This window comes from Equus przewalskii, chromosome 29, assembly GCF_037783145.1.
Source record: "Equus przewalskii isolate Varuska chromosome 29, EquPr2, whole genome shotgun sequence".
Classification (NCBI taxonomy): Eukaryota; Metazoa; Chordata; class Mammalia; order Perissodactyla; family Equidae; genus Equus; species Equus przewalskii.
This window is the reverse complement of record NC_091859.1, coordinates 39,067,815-39,083,342: the sequence shown is the minus strand read 5'-3', so window position 1 is coordinate 39,083,342 and position 15,528 is coordinate 39,067,815. Positions and strand designations below refer to the sequence as shown.

General features: G+C 52.7%; 2 protein-coding genes across 2 annotated transcripts; one reads left to right on the top strand and one right to left on the bottom strand.

Annotated features, from left to right (window-relative positions):
• The first annotated feature begins 644 nt into the window (after positions 1-644).
• On the top strand, positions 645-5,142 carry LOC103544255 (vitamin D(3) 25-hydroxylase-like). Its single transcript, XM_070599653.1, has 9 exons — positions 645-975; positions 1,679-1,850; positions 2,514-2,666; positions 2,758-2,918; positions 3,273-3,449; positions 3,628-3,769; positions 3,994-4,181; positions 4,651-4,792; positions 4,890-5,142. Exons 1-9 carry the CDS (start codon positions 787-789, stop codon positions 5,066-5,068), a joined length of 1,503 nt encoding a protein of 500 aa, XP_070455754.1. The 5' UTR covers positions 645-786; the 3' UTR covers positions 5,069-5,142.
• A 1,514-nt stretch (positions 5,143-6,656) lies between these two features.
• On the bottom strand, positions 6,657-15,079 carry LOC103544256 (uncharacterized). The gene is made up of 9 exons (XM_070599669.1): positions 15,008-15,079; positions 13,463-13,501; positions 12,749-12,792; positions 12,150-12,226; positions 8,144-8,209; positions 7,959-7,997; positions 7,500-7,676; positions 7,145-7,187; positions 6,657-6,818 (listed from the first exon to the last, which is right to left on the bottom strand). The coding sequence occupies exons 2-9, from the start codon at positions 13,492-13,494 to the stop codon at positions 6,697-6,699; spliced, it is 600 nt and encodes a 199-aa protein (XP_070455770.1). The 5' UTR covers positions 13,495-13,501; positions 15,008-15,079; the 3' UTR covers positions 6,657-6,696.
• Between the last annotated feature and the right edge of the window lie 449 nt (positions 15,080-15,528).

Below are 15,528 nucleotides of genomic sequence, written 5' to 3'. Positions count from 1 at the left end.
TGAGAATCTGTGCACCAGAGTGTAAGTGTGAGTTTGTGTGTTGACGTGTTGTCTGAGTGTGGGTGGTATTGTGGGTGTGTAGATTTCTGTGTGGTGTTTCTGTGTGTGTGTACATGTGTGAGCAAGGAAATAAGAGTCTGGGAAAGGGTAAGTGTGTGATTAGGTGTGTCTGTGTGTGTCAAGTGTGTGGGGTGAGGTGAAGGACAAATGGAGAACCTCAGCCCCCTCTGTCTCCCTGCCACCCCCTGCCGGCGTGGTTCCTCTCATCATCAGACAAGTGCCAACGACCTTCCAGGGGAAGGCCTCTCAGGAGGAGGCAGGTGTGATAAGGGAAAGCAAGGACTTGTTCTGCGAATGAAGCTGTCACCACACTAGGGGGTGAGAGGCCTAATGAGACAGGAGAGTGGCAGGATCAAGCCCAAAGATCCCTGGTTCTGCCTTGAAGCTAATACAATGCTAAGGAGTCAGGCTGGTAGGGGGGATATATTGACTTCCTCCCACCTACACCCAGGGTAAGCACCTGGGAAGAACAGCAAGGACAGGACTTCTGCGCCACCCCTGCACTGACCTTCCCCGGCCCCTCCCTGCACCCTCTGGCAGCACAGTCATGCCAACAGGTAGGCTCAGGGCAGAGGGCAAAGGCCAGTCTGGCTGCTTTATAAAGAGGTCCCAGGTTGGTCACACCCTCAGGGTTGGTGAGAGAGCCCTGCCTGGCCTGGTCCTGGTGCTTGGTGTGGTAAAGGGTGCCAGTGTGTCTGGAGGAGCCCAGTGTCCACTAAAGTAGCAATGGGAGCACTGACCGGGGATACACTGGGGCTCCTGACCGTGGCCGTGGCTATCTTCCTGCTCCTGGTGGACCTGATGCATCGGCGCCAACGCTGGGCCCCACGCTACCCACAAGGCCCCATGCCCCTGCCTGGGCTGGGCAACCTGCTGCAGGTGGACTTCCAGGACTCGATTTGCAGCTTTACTCGGGTGAGGAACGTGTGACGTAGGCACAGAGGTGCTGGGGACCCAGCTAGCAGTAGACAGTGGGTGGTGGAGAAGCCACAGGCTGGACAAGGAGCTGGTGGAAAGGAGGAGGCAGGTGTGAGAGGCCTCCTGGGGGAGGGCAGCTGGGCAGGGCCTGGGGGACAGTTTGAATTTTCCCATCAAAGGTCAGAGAGGGCAAAAGTCGGGAGTGCGGACGGACTTGGTTGTGAGTTTGGGATCCAGTGGGACATGGCATAAGTTATGCGAGCCTGAGTCCCTTCTGATGACATCAGGAGGAAAGATCTTGAGATTGGGGGAGGGGAGTCTGCTCATGAGCCCCATTTAATTCAGGAAGTCGAAGTTGAGAGGGGACGGTGATCAGGTTCAAATCTGTTGCTGCTGTGAGACCTTGGGCCTGATTGCTCACCTCTCTGAACCTCAGTTTCTTCTGCCTGTAAAATGGATGCTAACTTGGCCTTCTGACAATTTCGGTGACCTCTGCAAAGTCATAGCTGGGTGGCGTGATCCAACGTGAGGTCCTCAACCCTATAGGTTGTGACCCCCAGCATAACAAAGCCAAATACAGTCCTTGCACGTGCTAGCTGCCAGCAGCTCGGGGGTCCCCCAAAGCTAGTGCCAGGAGACTAGGGCTGGCAACGGGGCGGGGGGCCAGGCTTCACCAACGCCCTCGACCCTCGGCCTGCAGCTGCGGCGTCGCTTCGGGGACGTGTTCAGCCTGCAGCTGGCTTGGAAGCCCGTGGTCGTGCTCAACGGGCTGGCGGCCATGCGCGAGGCGCTGGTGCACCGCGGCGAGGACACCTCCGACCGCCCACCTGCACATATCTTCGAGCACCTGGGCTTCAGGCCGCGCTCCGAAGGCAAGCGGAGGAGGGGGGGGCACCGCCGCCCGGCAGGGACTAGGACCGCAGTGACCGTAGACCCGGCAGGCACAATTGGAGGAAGGATGGTGGTCTCCTAGCGCAAGGATATCTCAGCAAATTTGTTGAACAGCAGGCGGAGGAAGGAGCCTGCGCCAAGCTCGAGAGGGGTGGCTGTGGGCGGCGCGGAAGGCGGGGACTTGCAGGGAATGGACGGGCACCGGGCCAATGCGAGAAGAAAGGGGACGTCCGGGTGGGCGGGAAAGAGGGGGGACTGAGTCAGTGTGGGCGGGTATAGGGCGGGCCAGGGCCTTCCCTGAATCGGAAGAGTGTCACGGTGTGGAGAGGAGATTGGGGCCAAGAACTACCAGCAGCGGGTAGAGCTGGCGAGCAAAGTGGGCGGACAGAGAGTTGTACCCTTCCCCAGCCAGGGGCGAGTGTAAAGTGGGCGGGATTTTGAGGGGACCAATGTGGTTTGGGTGGTGGGAGCAGGGGCGGGGCCTTCACCAAAGCGGGCGGGACTGAGAGAGTAGAGCCTGGGGCGGGGTCAGGGGAATATCGATGCCTTGACGGAAGGGCAGGCGAGCCTGTGAGCAAGGTGTGCGCGCAGAAGAGGGGCGAGGTCACAGCCGAGCCACGCCCACGTGGCCTCCCCACCCACAGGGGTGATCTTTGCCCGCTTTGGACGCGCGTGGCGGGAGCAGCGGCGCTTCTCCGTGTCCACCCTGCGCAACTTCGGCATGGGCAAGAAGTCCCTGGAGCAGTGGGTGACCCAGGAGGCCTCGTACCTCTGTGCCGCCTTCGCCGACCAGGCCGGTGAGTGCTGGGCTGAGGGCCAGGAGACAGGGGTGGAGGCTGGGGAAGAGGAGATGGAGGCGACCCCCTAACCTGCACCGTCCCCTTCCAGGAAGGCCCTTTAGCCCCAACGCCCTCCTGAATAAAGCGGTGAGCAACGTGATCGCCTCCCTGACCTTCGGGCGCCGCTTCGACTACAACGACCCGCGCTTCCTCAAGCTCGTGGACCTAACAGAGGACTTGGTGAAAGAGGAGTCAGGCTTCCTGCCCGAGGTTAGAGGGTGGAGGAGGCCAAGGAGCCCTGCAGGCGAGCTCCAAGGAGAAGGCTTCTGCCCTGCAATGGGCCTCCGCGGAGGAGGATTTGCAGAGAGGGACCTTGGCTCAGCCGGCCCCAGGGGAGGGCTAAAGAATTTGTACCTCTTTCGTTGAAAGCCACAGGAACCCATGAGATGTAGATTTTAGATTTATCCTTTTGGGGCCCAGGTCAGGACACAGTGTCGAGGCCTCAACTTTGGTAGGAACCAGGTCAATGGTGGAGACACCCTGGAGGATGCTGGGAAGTGACTGGGGGAGGTGAACACGGGAGCACAGTGAGGATCCAGGACCGTACATGTATGGCCCCAAAAGGTGCTGAACGCGATCCCCGTGCTCCTGCACATCCCCGGGCTGGCTGCTAAGGTCTTTCCAGGGCATAAGACCTTCATGGCCCTGCTAGATGAGCTGGTCACCGAACACAGGATAACCCGGGACCGGGCCCAACCACCTCGAGACCTGACTGATACCTTCCTGGATGAAGTGGAGAAGGTGAGCTGCCAAGGACAGGGACAAGCTGGTGGGTTGAGGACCCAATGATGCAAGCCCAGGCAAGGTGGGGCCTATGTATCACCCAGCGTTAGGGCACCTCGGCTGAAGGGTGCAGAGTGAGAGGCCATTTGGGGTTCCCTCACTCTGCCCCTGAGCCCACCCTCTCTGCATGGCCCAGGCCAACGGGAACCTGGAGAGCAGCTTCAATGATGACAACCTACGCATGCTGGTGGCTGACCTGTTCTCTGCCGGAATGATGACCACCTCGACCACGCTGGACTGGGCGCTCCTGCTCATGATCCTGCACCCAGATGTGCAATGTGAGCCCACACTGGAAGCCTGGTGGGATGGGCCAGGGTGGAGGCAGACAGGCTGGGGACCCCGACCTTGGGATGGCCACCAGGAGCTCTGAGCAGAGGCTGGGCCCTGCTCACAGGTCAAAGTAACCTCCTCCTCCACATGGGCACAGCCCCTGCACGGGAGTCAGGAGGTTGGGGTGCAGCCCCCTGTGTTCTGACCACTGTGGGGATGCTTGTCTTTCCAGGCCGTGTCCAACAGGAGATCGATGAGGTGATAGGGCAGGCGCGGCGACCAGAGATGGGGGACCAGGCCTGCATGCCCTTCACCATGGCCGTGGTCCACGAGGTTCAGCGCTTTGGGGACATCATCCCACTGGGCGTGGCCCACATGACATCTCACGACATTGAAGTGCAGGGCTTCCTCATCCCCAAGGTAGGCCTGCGGCCCTCCTCACCCCAGCCCAGCTCCACATGCCCCCTGGTAGCCCCAGCATTACCATTGCCAGGTGGGGCCAGGACTGGAACCCAAGCCACCTAATTCTCATTTCCACTGGCACCAAGTGTCCAGCCTGGGAGGGTATGGGGATGAAGTAGAGGCAGGGCTGACCCCGTCCATTCAGAGCCCCAGTGGGGGGCTGGGGGGAGAAGACAAACTAAAATATGCTGCAGTGTGTTGGAGGAGCCATGCATGCAGGGACAGGTGGCATGAGGGCACCTATGAAGGGAGGTCACTTGGGCACGACATGGGGACAGGGAGGGTGCCAGGCAGCTTCTGGGGCTGAGATTGACTTGCAAGAGATCAGGTCTGTACCAGGCAGAGAGTGTGGCCCAAGCACGTTTGGTGGCAGGGTTCTAGGCATCCCCCAGCCCAGACCACACCCATGCCAGGCATCTCCTGCCAGGGGACCACACTCATCACCAACCTGTCATCAGTGCTGAAGGATGAGACCGTCTGGAAGAAGCCCTTCCGCTTCCACCCCGAGCACTTCCTGGACGCCCAGGGCCGCTTCGTCAAGCAGGAGGCCTTCATGCCCTTCTCAGCAGGTGCCTGTGGGGAGCCCGGCTCGCTGCCCCTCCCGGGGAGTCTTGGAGGCGTGGAGCCCAGGCCCCCAGGCTCGCTGACCCCCATCCCCACCCACAGGCCGCCGCTCGTGCCTCGGGGAGCCCCTGGCCCGCATGGAGCTCTTCCTCTTCTTCACCTGCCTCCTGCAGCGCTTCAGCTTCTCGGTGCCCGCTGGGCAGCCCCGCCCCAGCGACCATGGTGTCTTTGGCTTCCTGGTGACCCCGTCCCCCTACCAGCTCTGCACTGAGCCCCGCTAGAGGGGTGACACCAAGCCTTGAACCCACTCCTCAGCAGGGGTCCTGATGTCCAATAAACCAGTATGATGCTCCAACCTGGTTTGAGTCCCTTATGGGCCCCCTGACCAGCTCCTGGCTGTGATGTGGCCTCAACAGCCTCCCCAGGGCCAGCTCTTACCCTTCCCTGATCAAGCCTTATGTGGCATTTGACCCCATTTGAGAGACTGGCATACTGAGGCTCAGAAGGTGACAGCTTACCCCCTAGTTACCCATGGAGACCCAACACTGGTTACTCAAATTAATGACAAAATCTACACATAGGTCCTGGCTCCTGACAGGAGGAGGTGGAATAGTCTACTGAGAGACATCACTGAGGCCCTGGTGGGGATGGGGAGGGCCCTACTCAGTCTGGATACACACATTTCAGGCCCAATGACACCCAACTCACAGCACATGCCAGCAGCTCAGCCAGCACCATCAAATCTGCTGCCCGCCTTCATCTATGACACCCCAATAGGTGGGGAACTCAAGGATGGCCGGGAAGGCATGTGCCAGGTTAACACGCAGGCTCAGTCCTCAGGTGCCAGCATCCTCCCTGGGAAGCCTGGTGGCAGTCCAGGAGTGAGCACCTCCCTGACCCTCTTAGTCATCCAAAGATAGGAGGGTCTCCCTTTCTCAGCTCCTCAGGGATACTCATGTCCAGGCCACTGAGCAGTAGGAGTTGCTCACAGCCAGGCTGGAGCTGGAGGAGTACACTGGTCTGGGCTCCAACCCATAACACCATCCTCAGAGTGGCTGTGTCAGGCCAGGCTCTCAGCAGGCTTGGCCAAGAGCAGGGAATAAGCCCTGTGGGCCACAGGCATGTCCTAGGAACATGGATCAACCTTGGACCCATGTGATAGTGGGATGGCCAGAGGAGAAGGAGGTCACTTTGGGACCCTGGAGGAGGATACCCTGGCTCCTGTCCTTGCTCTGCCAGTACAGTCCATGACCCTGGGCCAGTCTCCCACTGCCCTGGGCTTCTGTTTCCCCTTCAGCCAATGAGATTGTTGTACCAGATGGCCACTGGGGCCTCACTTACTGCTCTGACTCTGCGGCTGTGACCTTGTTAGCCCTGAGCCCTAGCCAAGGGCACAGACTGCCAGGCTCCCCCTGTCCCCACCCCTACAGTTGACTGGCTCTGGACTGATCATACAGGCAGTGCCCAAGGGTTTCTAATGACTGTCTGCTTACCCGAGTCTTGGGCAGACCCCCTGGTGCATTTAGGTAACAGTTTAGGGACCACCAACACTCAGGGCAGAAGCAGCGTCTCCCGGCCTCTTTTTCCAGATCAGCCTCACCCAACGGCATCCCTGACAGGGGTGGAATGTCTTCCAGGCACCCTCATGACAGGGAGCTCCCAGCTCTCAGCACTCAGGGAATTTGATGTGTCCCTTGGCACTAAGTCAGAAAGCCAGCAGGGCCTCCTTCAGCCTCTCCAGAGTATCTACTGTCATGTCAGGGCTTGGTGGCAGGAGGGGGCGTTCCTGCAGCTTGTCAGGACAGGGAGTGTGGACGGGGCCACACTGGGTTTGTGAAGACATGAAGCCCCAGAGAGGAGGCAGGCGAGTCTGCAGAAGCAGCAACTCTGTGGATTTATTGATACTTCGTCATTCGTGGTTCAGAGTCTCGGGGACGTCAGAGGCTGGGAACCAGCCCAGCCACAGCTTCCTCAGGAGCTGGGGGACCCTACCCACGGGCCTTTCCTCCTTGCTCTCCACCTCAGAGGCCTCTGAAAAGCACAAGCAAGTGTGCCCTGTGGGTCCCTTGCTGGGAGGACTTTTCGCCAGGGCCAGGGGTCCCTGATGGCAGGGCAGCAGGTCCACATTGATAAAAGGCTAGGTATTCCTCCAGCTCAAGGGGAGTGGCCTTGAGTTCCTGCCAAGCAGGAAGGAAGCGGGAGGTGGGGGAGGCTCATTCAGGAAAGTGGGTGCATCTGGCCACCAGGGGTCTTCCCTTCCCTCTCTGGGGCAGGAGGGTCTGAGAGGGGCTGAGCTATTTGTGACCTCTGCAAGGTCACTGAAATTAGGGAGGGAGGCACCTGGGGTCCTCTCTTACCAGCAGGATGTACAGCCATCTCCTTCCGGATCTTTTTACTTTCCTGGAAAGGAAGGAGCACAGTGGTGGGATGAGACAGGTTCTACACTGTGCAGATGGGGAAACTGAGGCCTCACTTCACAGGAAATCAGAGGAGGCTAGGATTCAGACCTACTTTCTGCTCACACCATGTTTACTGCCTCTCCCCTCCACACAGAGCTCCTTGCTCCACTGAGATGGCAGTTTGGGCCAGTGTTCTTAGGGGTGCCCCCACCCCAGCCTCCTTCCCCACCGCCTCCCTACCCTGCAGTGCTCTGGGGCTTCTCAGTAGGACCCATGCTGGGGATGTTCCAGTTGGGGTGCCAAGCTGCCTTACCTCCCAGCTTGGGGTCCCTGCCACCTCTTCCTCCTCAGCCACCTCCTTCCCAGAAGGAATGGCGCTGGCTGCTTCCTCCCCTAGGGATCTCACCTCCCCTTCATCCTGAGACAAGATGTCAGTCTCCTCCTTGGGGGCAGCATCATTCAGTCCTCCCATTGCCTTGGGGGTCATGGCCTGCAGGGAGGAACAAGAGGGCAGAATATAGGCAGAAAGCTCCCCAGAATGCCTCATCCCTCCCCTGTTCTCCACACTTGGGGTGTGTGTATAGTTCTTTGCTTTGCCAGGGATGTCCTTCCCTTCTCAGCTCAAGCTGTGGTAGAGTGGCAAGTTTCCCATAGGGGGCCCTCCCACTATCCCTAGGGCTCCCTGCCATGGGCTGGGGTGTCTGTGGGTCTCATGGAGCTCTGACACGAGACAGCCCCAGCCCTGGACCCTTCCAGGGGAGGCATCACTTACCTCAGAGGCTTGCTTCTTCCCACTCTTAACTCTACGTCTCTATAGAGGGAAACAAGAGAGGAGATACACAGCTATGTGTGGCTGGGAGTTTTCCCTGCCTGGCCCATTCTCTCACTGTGCCTTCCAAGGGTGCCCAGGACAGCCACCCCACTCTAGGGGAAGAGGGAACCCCAGCCCTTACCCACCTGAGTGGTCACAGGGTAGCACTTATCCATCAGCCCCCACACTGGCCTTAAGGTCTTCCCTATGGGCTGCATGACAAGGAGAGAGAGGAGGGAGGGAAGGCTGAGGTGACATCTAAGGGCTCAGCTACAGACTAGTCCACCGTCACTGCCTGTATATGCAGACGCCTAAGATTACCAGAGATTTAAGAAAAACTTCAAACAAACAGTAATTGATGTCTTTAGAAAGATAAAACTTTGCATTCATAAAACAAGAATAGGCTCCAAAATAGAAATATTCAAATAACAACCTCTAATTTGTGAAAAACAAAATTATGATATGATAATGGGAATGAAAAAGCTAATCAAAGTGTAGAAGATAAAAGTTGAAAGTAATATTCCCCAGAAAGAACAGAGCGAGATCAAGAGCTCCAGCATCTCTATCATAGATCTTTCTAAAAGAGGGAACAGAGACTGGAATGGCAGGGAGAGATATCAAATAAACACATTGCTTTTCTACCAAAACAGTTTCCCAAAGATGAGGGCAAATGAGTTTCCAGAAGAGAAGGAATCACTAAGTGTCCAGGACAATGGATGAAGGAGACCCATCTGAGGTTATGTCATAAATAATTTCAGAACACTGAAGACAACAAAGAACCTAAAAACTTGCAGACATGCAAAGAAAAAGCCTGTTTCAGGAATTCAACTTTCATCAGACTTTTCAATACCAACCTTTGAAGCCAGAAGACGATGAAGATCTTCAAATTCTGTGAGAAAATTATTTCTAGTCTAGAATTCTATACCCAGCCAAACTCTTAGTCGAGTATGAATTAAGACCTTTTCAGACATGTAATATCTCAAGATTACCCCTCAGGAAGCAACTGGAGGTTGTGCTCCACCAAAATAGAAGGGTACCATGGGCTCCCACACATGAGAGAAATACAGTGTTCCCCAGAGCAACGGTGAAGGGAGATCCCAGGACGGCTGACCATCCCATCCAGATGGAAACAGGAGGATGGAGGGCTCCATGAGATCTGTCTCCATGAAAGTGATCATACTAATAAATCATCTAATTTGTCTAAATGTATTAGAAGGAGATTTATGTTTTTGGCAGAGAGCTTAGATGAATTAATTATAGATACAGAGAAAACTAAAATTTTAAAAAAGAGGCAAAACCAAAATTATACACAAAGAAGAGTAATCATAGTACACTACGTGACTCAGCTAGGAATACTACTTACATAGTTTTAAAATGTAAACCTTCAATATTGGTCTAATGAAATTATGACATACACCTACAGTCATGCATTGCTTAATGATAGGGATACGTTCTGAGAAATGGCTCATTAGGCGATTTTGTCATTGTGCGAACATCATATAGTGTATGTACACAAACCTAGATAGTATAGCCTACTACACACCTAGCCTATATAGTATTATTCTTATGGGATCACTGTCATGTATGCAGTCAGTCATTGATGGAAATGTTGTTATGTGACACATGACTGTATTAGAATGGCTAAAAAATAAAGGCAAGTGCTGGAGTGACTGTGGAACAACTGGAACCTCTCTTTCATTGCTGGTGAGAATGCCAGATGGGTACGAGCTACTTTGGAGAAGTTTGACAGTTTTTTACAAAACTAAACATACACTTACCACATGCCCCAACAATCCCTCTGCTAGATATATACCTAAGTGAAAGGAAAACCTATGTTCATACAAAACTTATACATGAATATTTATAGTGGTTTGATTTGTAATCACCGAAAACTGGAAACAATCCAAATGCCTTTTGACTGACGAATGGACAAACTGTTGGACATCCACACAGTGGACAACTACGCAGGAATAAGAAAATCAAATGACTGCCGCACTCACAACTGGATGGATCTCAGGTGCATTGTGCTAAGTGAAAGAAATCAGACTCAAAGTCTACATACTTATGTGACAATCTTGCACAGGCAAAACTATAGGCACAGAGAACTGTTCACTGGATGCCAGGGGCTGGGAGCAGGGGAAGGGTTGACTGCCGTGAGCATGAGGGAATTTTTTGAAGTGATGGTACTGTTCTGTGTCTTGGTTCTGGTGGCGGTTACACAACTGTATACATTTATCAAAACTCACAGAATTGGGGCCGCCCCATGGCTGAGTCGTTAAGATCACACACTCCACTTCAGTGGCCCAGGGTTCGCCAGTTCGGAGCCTGGGCACAGACCTACACACCACTCATCAAGTCACGCTAAGGCGGTATCCCACATAGAAGAACTAGAATGACTTACAACTAGGATATACAACTATGTACTGGGGCTTTGGAGAAAATTAAAAAAAGAGGAAGATCAGGGGCTGGCCTGGTGGTGCAGTGGTTAAATTCGTACCTTCTGCTTCTCAGCAGCCCGGGGTTCACTGGTTTGGATCCCGGGTGTGGACATGGCACCACTTGGCAAAAGCCATGCTGTGGTAGGCGTCCCACATATAAAGGAGAGGAAGATGGGCACAGATGTTAGCTCAGGGCCAGTCTTCCTCAGCAAAAAGAGGAAGATTGGCAGTAGTTAGCTCAGGGCTAATCTTCCTCAAAAAAAAAAGGAAAGATTGGCAACAGACGTTAGCTCAGGGCCAATCTCCCTCACCAAAAATTTGTTTTAAAAAAACCCTCACAGAACTGTACACTAAACAGGATGAATTTTACTCTATGTAAATAATACCTTAATTTTAAAAAATGGATAAAAAGAGCCCACTGTGGGGGAGGGAGACCTAAAAGCCAAAATGATAAAAATCAGCAAAAAAGCAAAAATGATACTTAAAAAATGTTAAGAATCGAATATGTCATTACTCAGATTTTAAAATTTACAATGCCAAAAACTAGGCTATGACTGTATTGTAAGGCTGGAGAGAAGAGGTGTGTGTATTGGAGGTGCAGTAAGTGTACAGTTGTTACAAGAGCTAAATCCTCATGTTCCATTGTAGGAATTCACTGGATAATGTTTAAATCTGAAAAATCAAGACAAAGCAGGATAAGCTGTCTATTTAGAAACACAAAGGCAAAATCAAAGGCTACAGCAGGAAAGGTTGGAAGATGGAAAGACTTGCCCGGGCTGTGGGAATCCTGGGTGAGGAGGGGTGGAGCAAAAGGGAGCTAGTTTTTTGTTTGAAGTCTTAAAACTCTGACTCATCAAACTATGTACATGCATATCTATCTTTGATGACAGTATAACTTTTTAAAATGGAAATTTGACTGGTTAATTTTTTTTTAAAAAAAAGGAAGCAAAGTGGGACTCAGTGATCTTCAAGGCACCTACGAACATGGGCCTTCTTCCTGGCTCCCCAGCCTCTGAACAGCCACTCCCAAAGGGTGCAGCCCACACTGCTCAGTGTTTCTGGGTCACAGATAACCTTGTCCCCAGAGGAATCTCCTCTTCCCAAGAGCACTAGACGGAGAGCAGGAAGCCTCCAGAGACCAGGTGTGCTGTTCTGTCCTATCACTTTGGGCAGCCTGGGTCTAGACACTCTTCCTCATCTATAAAATGGGAGCTGCTGGTTGCTGTGAGGTTTAAATGACATAACAGATGGACAGCACCTAATACAGTGCGTGGCCCTCAGCAGGCATCCAGTGGGCATCCATTTGTGTTCTCCTGACCAAGGGCTGGGAGTAGGGGCTTCTGCCATAGGTTCTTGCACCTGAGACATCACAGAGGGTATGCAACACCAGGTGTCCTACTCACCACCACCATATTCACATGAGTGTGGAACTACAGTCAAGGGCTACTCACATGCATTAGGGAATCATCTGTTCTCTCAGGTTTGTCTAGGCCACTGTTATGGAGCTCTGAAGTGACCACATGGTCAGCCCATGAGGGGTGGTCCTCTGTTTTGACACTTTGCCAGAAATACAGGGAACTTCTCCAGAGCCCTCACATTCATACACACACACACACACACAGAGTTGGTTGATCATCTGAGGTCAAGGAGCATGACCCCTATTCAGGCTACAGTGAGACTGTCCCAGCCTCTAGGCCCTGACAGAAGTTCCTACCTGGGATGATTCCCCAACAATCTCATGGTCAGGGGCTGTTTTCCTCACAGACCCGAGAAAATAGTAGTACACCGCTCCTGCAGGGAGGTGAAGAAAGACTTGTTAAACCATTTAAAAGAGCAATGTAATTATGTTTAAATATCAATATTTACAATATTCCGGAAATCATATCCTTTTAAACTATTTAAACTTGTGATGAAAGATATTAGGTATTAAGTTAAAATGTGTGAGGGGATATATAGTTTTTCCAAATGTATGCAAGCAAAAATTTGAAGACCACTGCTGTAGGATGTTACTAGGCTGTGTGAGTTTTTTGGTTGGTTTGTTGTGGGGGGGGGGAGGGGCGGGGCGTGGTTGGCAGGAGGAAGTATGGGTTTTAGAGTTAGACATGGTTCCCAGGTTCGCTATGAAGGTGCAGAGGGAAGAAAGGGAAAAAGAAGGCCAGCTTTGGCTCTGAGCAGTGTGGAGCCCCTGGGGAGCCAGGTATATGGCAACCTCAGGAGGGGGCCTCTGGGAGCCCTGGTGGCAGCTGGAGACTGGGGTAGCTCTGGAGGGAGAACCAGTTTCATCCCCAACTACCACAGCACCCAGGCCCTTACCTGCAAGAATGAAGATGTGTACTATGTATAGGGTCTTATAGAGCCTGGAAGGAAAGCAGAGCTGAATGTGAGGCTGGGGTCTCCCATGCCCTCAGTGGTGGTACTAGCTTTCCTCCCCAATCTGAGCCCCAGGACCTACTCCACTAAGGCACGTCCAATCAACACTTGGGGATGAATAAATCCGTCAGCTGTAACAGGGCTCAGCCTGGGCTCCCCGCTGACTGCCAGCATGACTGTGTCTCAGCCTACTTCAAAAGCCAGACTTGGAGCCTGAAGAACACAAGGACCCCCTGACCCGCTCCTGTCTCCTTTCCTCCTTTACTTGTTTACATGGGTCCATCTTAGTTGTTCATTCAGCACTGGATTAGATCTTTTCCCTATAGCCCTCCAAAGCCCTCTCTACTCTGCACTGACAGATCCCACAACCAGATTAGAAATAATATCCCATGTCCCATCTTCCTCTTCTGGGACCCCTCCCTTGGGACAAGTTGACCTTCTTGGCACTACCAAGATGGTGGCTACCTGCCTACATGCACACAGGTATGTCCCACCTGCCAGGACCAGGACCTCCATCCTGACCCTGAGACCCAGAAACACTGTAACACACAGGTAAAGGGGAACAGAAAATCTTATTTTCCCTGCCTCTTGAGCCCAAGTGGGGGTCCTCCTTTCTGGTCATTCGGGGCATGATAACAGAGCCCACCTACACCTTACCTCTCTCTCTGGCAGCAGCGATCAAACATCATTTTCACTCTAAGAAGAGAAGATGGGCCACTGTCAGTGCATCACACGGCGCTGGGACCCCAGTGTTCCTCTACGCTGTGGCTTACAGGTTTCACAATGGGCCAGAGGCAGCTAGGGGAATGGCAAGGACCTCACTGGCAAGACACAGCCAGGGGGTGGCCTGCTAGAGGTCAGACTCAGGATGGAGTGGGCTAGCACTAGGAGCTTGGAAAACGCTCAGAAATTTCTCCCAAGACCTCAGAGCCCCAAACAAAAGATGGTTTCAAAGCCCTCAGAGCTGGAGAGGTAGATGCCAGGGAATAAGGATGGGGAAAGAGGGTTGGGATAGCATTAAGGAAAAATGTAGAGTTCTATTGAACATTTGGTGTAAAATGTCCCCAGGTTTAGGTGGCCAATTATAATAGTAAATAATCATAATTAAAAACTGCTAATATTTTAAAGTATTTTCTGTGTTATGCAGCATTTTTGGAGTAATTTCGGGAGTACTGGGGGAGACTCCCTAGGCTTCTCAAAATGCCCCCTCTGTCCGGAATCCCAGCATCAGTGTCGGAATTCCACACAAACTAACGCTGTTGTTAAGTCAAGGTCTCCAGTGTAAGGTGGACCCCCAGCGTGGCCCAGCAAGCCTCCACTTCCCCAGTCAGTTTCTCATCCTCCACAGGGACTATTTCAGATTCTCTCTTTAAACCTCCAACCCCACCTCACTTTCAGCAGAGAACACAGGCACCATCAGATGGGAGCTCCCTGGACTTTCTGCCACCAAACCCATCCATTTTCTGCTTCCACAGGCCATTTCCCCTTCAGGGGAGGAGGCTGCACTCCCCTCTCTGAGGCTAGCCCCACTCCTGCACTCCATTTCACCCGGTCTTCTCACAACCTGGGTGGTTGAGGGGCCCCTCTCTTACTTGTGTGTTCAGCCTTTCCTTCTCTTCTGGCTCCTTCCTATTAGCATTTAAACACATCAGTTGTTTCTTCCATTTAAAAAAAAAAAGGCTTCTCCCTTGAACCCATATCCCTTCTCCAGCTACTGTCCTAACTGTCTCTTGCCCTTCCCACCAGATCTGTCTACAATGGATGTCTTCACACCTCCCCACCTCTCCCTCACTCCACAACCCACTTCAATCGGCTCAGTTCACCTCTCTGCAGGGCACTACAGCACCTTCCTCCTGAATCACACTCTCTGAGAACATTGCTAGCAATGTATTCAACAGTAAGCTTTGTTAGTCATTTATAACTTGGGGTGAGTGAAGTTATTAGGCTTCTTCTGAGAGGAGGTTTGATGGAGGAAAGGAGAGAAAATGAGTCCTGAGACAGAGGCGAAGAGGGGAGAAGGGGATGCCAAGTAGGAAGGGATACAGAAAAGGTAGGCTAGGAGTGGTAAAGTCAATTTTCACCTGCTTGGTGGGTTTACTGAGAGCAGCCTTTCAAGCCCGCTTACCAAATATGCAACCCTGATGACGTTAATGATTTGTAGAGTATCCTTTGACCATATCAGTGTCAAGGCAGCCTGCTCACCTCCCCTCAGGCTCCAAGACCAAGACAGAGAAGGGCACTGGAGCCCAGCTGAGTCTGGAAGTCCAGCACACAGCCCCTCCCTTTCACAAGGAGAGTGATGTCTATGTGTGACATCATGTGTTAGGGGGCTTTATGACAGGACAACCTCTCCAACTTTAGTCAGAGCAGTTTGTCACTTGCCTCAGGACGGCTTTAAATCCCCACCAGTCAGAGGAAACACCTTTGTAGGTATCTCTTCAGTTCTATTCAATGCCATCAATGTTGCCTGAGCACCTACAATGTGCCAAACGCTATGCAAAGTCCTGTAGGGACACAAAAACACAAAGGTGTAAGACTCAGTCTTGTCACATAACACAATAAGCATATTTTCTGAGTCAAAAACAAGAACACAGTCTGACAACTTCTAAGTGTCATCCATTCATCCATTCATTCAACTGGTGCCTGCTGAGTTTCCATCTTGGGCCAGGAACAATGCTGAGGAGATAGAAAGGTAAACAGGACACAGAGCCTACCCTTGAGGA

Bases quoted from the DNA above. Each gene is read 5' to 3' on its own strand.
- LOC103544255 (XM_070599653.1), top strand. From the start codon at position 787: ATGGGAGCACTGACCGGGGATACACTGGGGCTCCTGACCGTGGCCGTG. The intron at 2,667-2,757 runs GTGAGTGCTGGG...GTCCCCTTCCAG, and splicing joins CGCCTTCGCCGACCAGGCCG to GAAGGCCCTTTAGCCCCAAC. The intron at 4,793-4,889 runs GTGCCTGTGGGG...CCCCACCCACAG, and splicing joins CTTCATGCCCTTCTCAGCAG to GCCGCCGCTCGTGCCTCGGG.
- LOC103544256 (XM_070599669.1), bottom strand. From the start codon at position 13,494: ATGATGTTTGATCGCTGCTGCCAGAGAGAGAG. The intron at 8,210-12,149 runs GTAGGAACTTCT...CTTGTCATGCAG, and splicing joins TTGTTGGGGAATCATCCCAG to CCCATAGGGAAGACCTTAAG. The intron at 7,677-7,958 runs GTAAGTGATGCC...TCCTCCCTGCAG, and splicing joins GGAAGAAGCAAGCCTCTGAG to GCCATGACCCCCAAGGCAAT.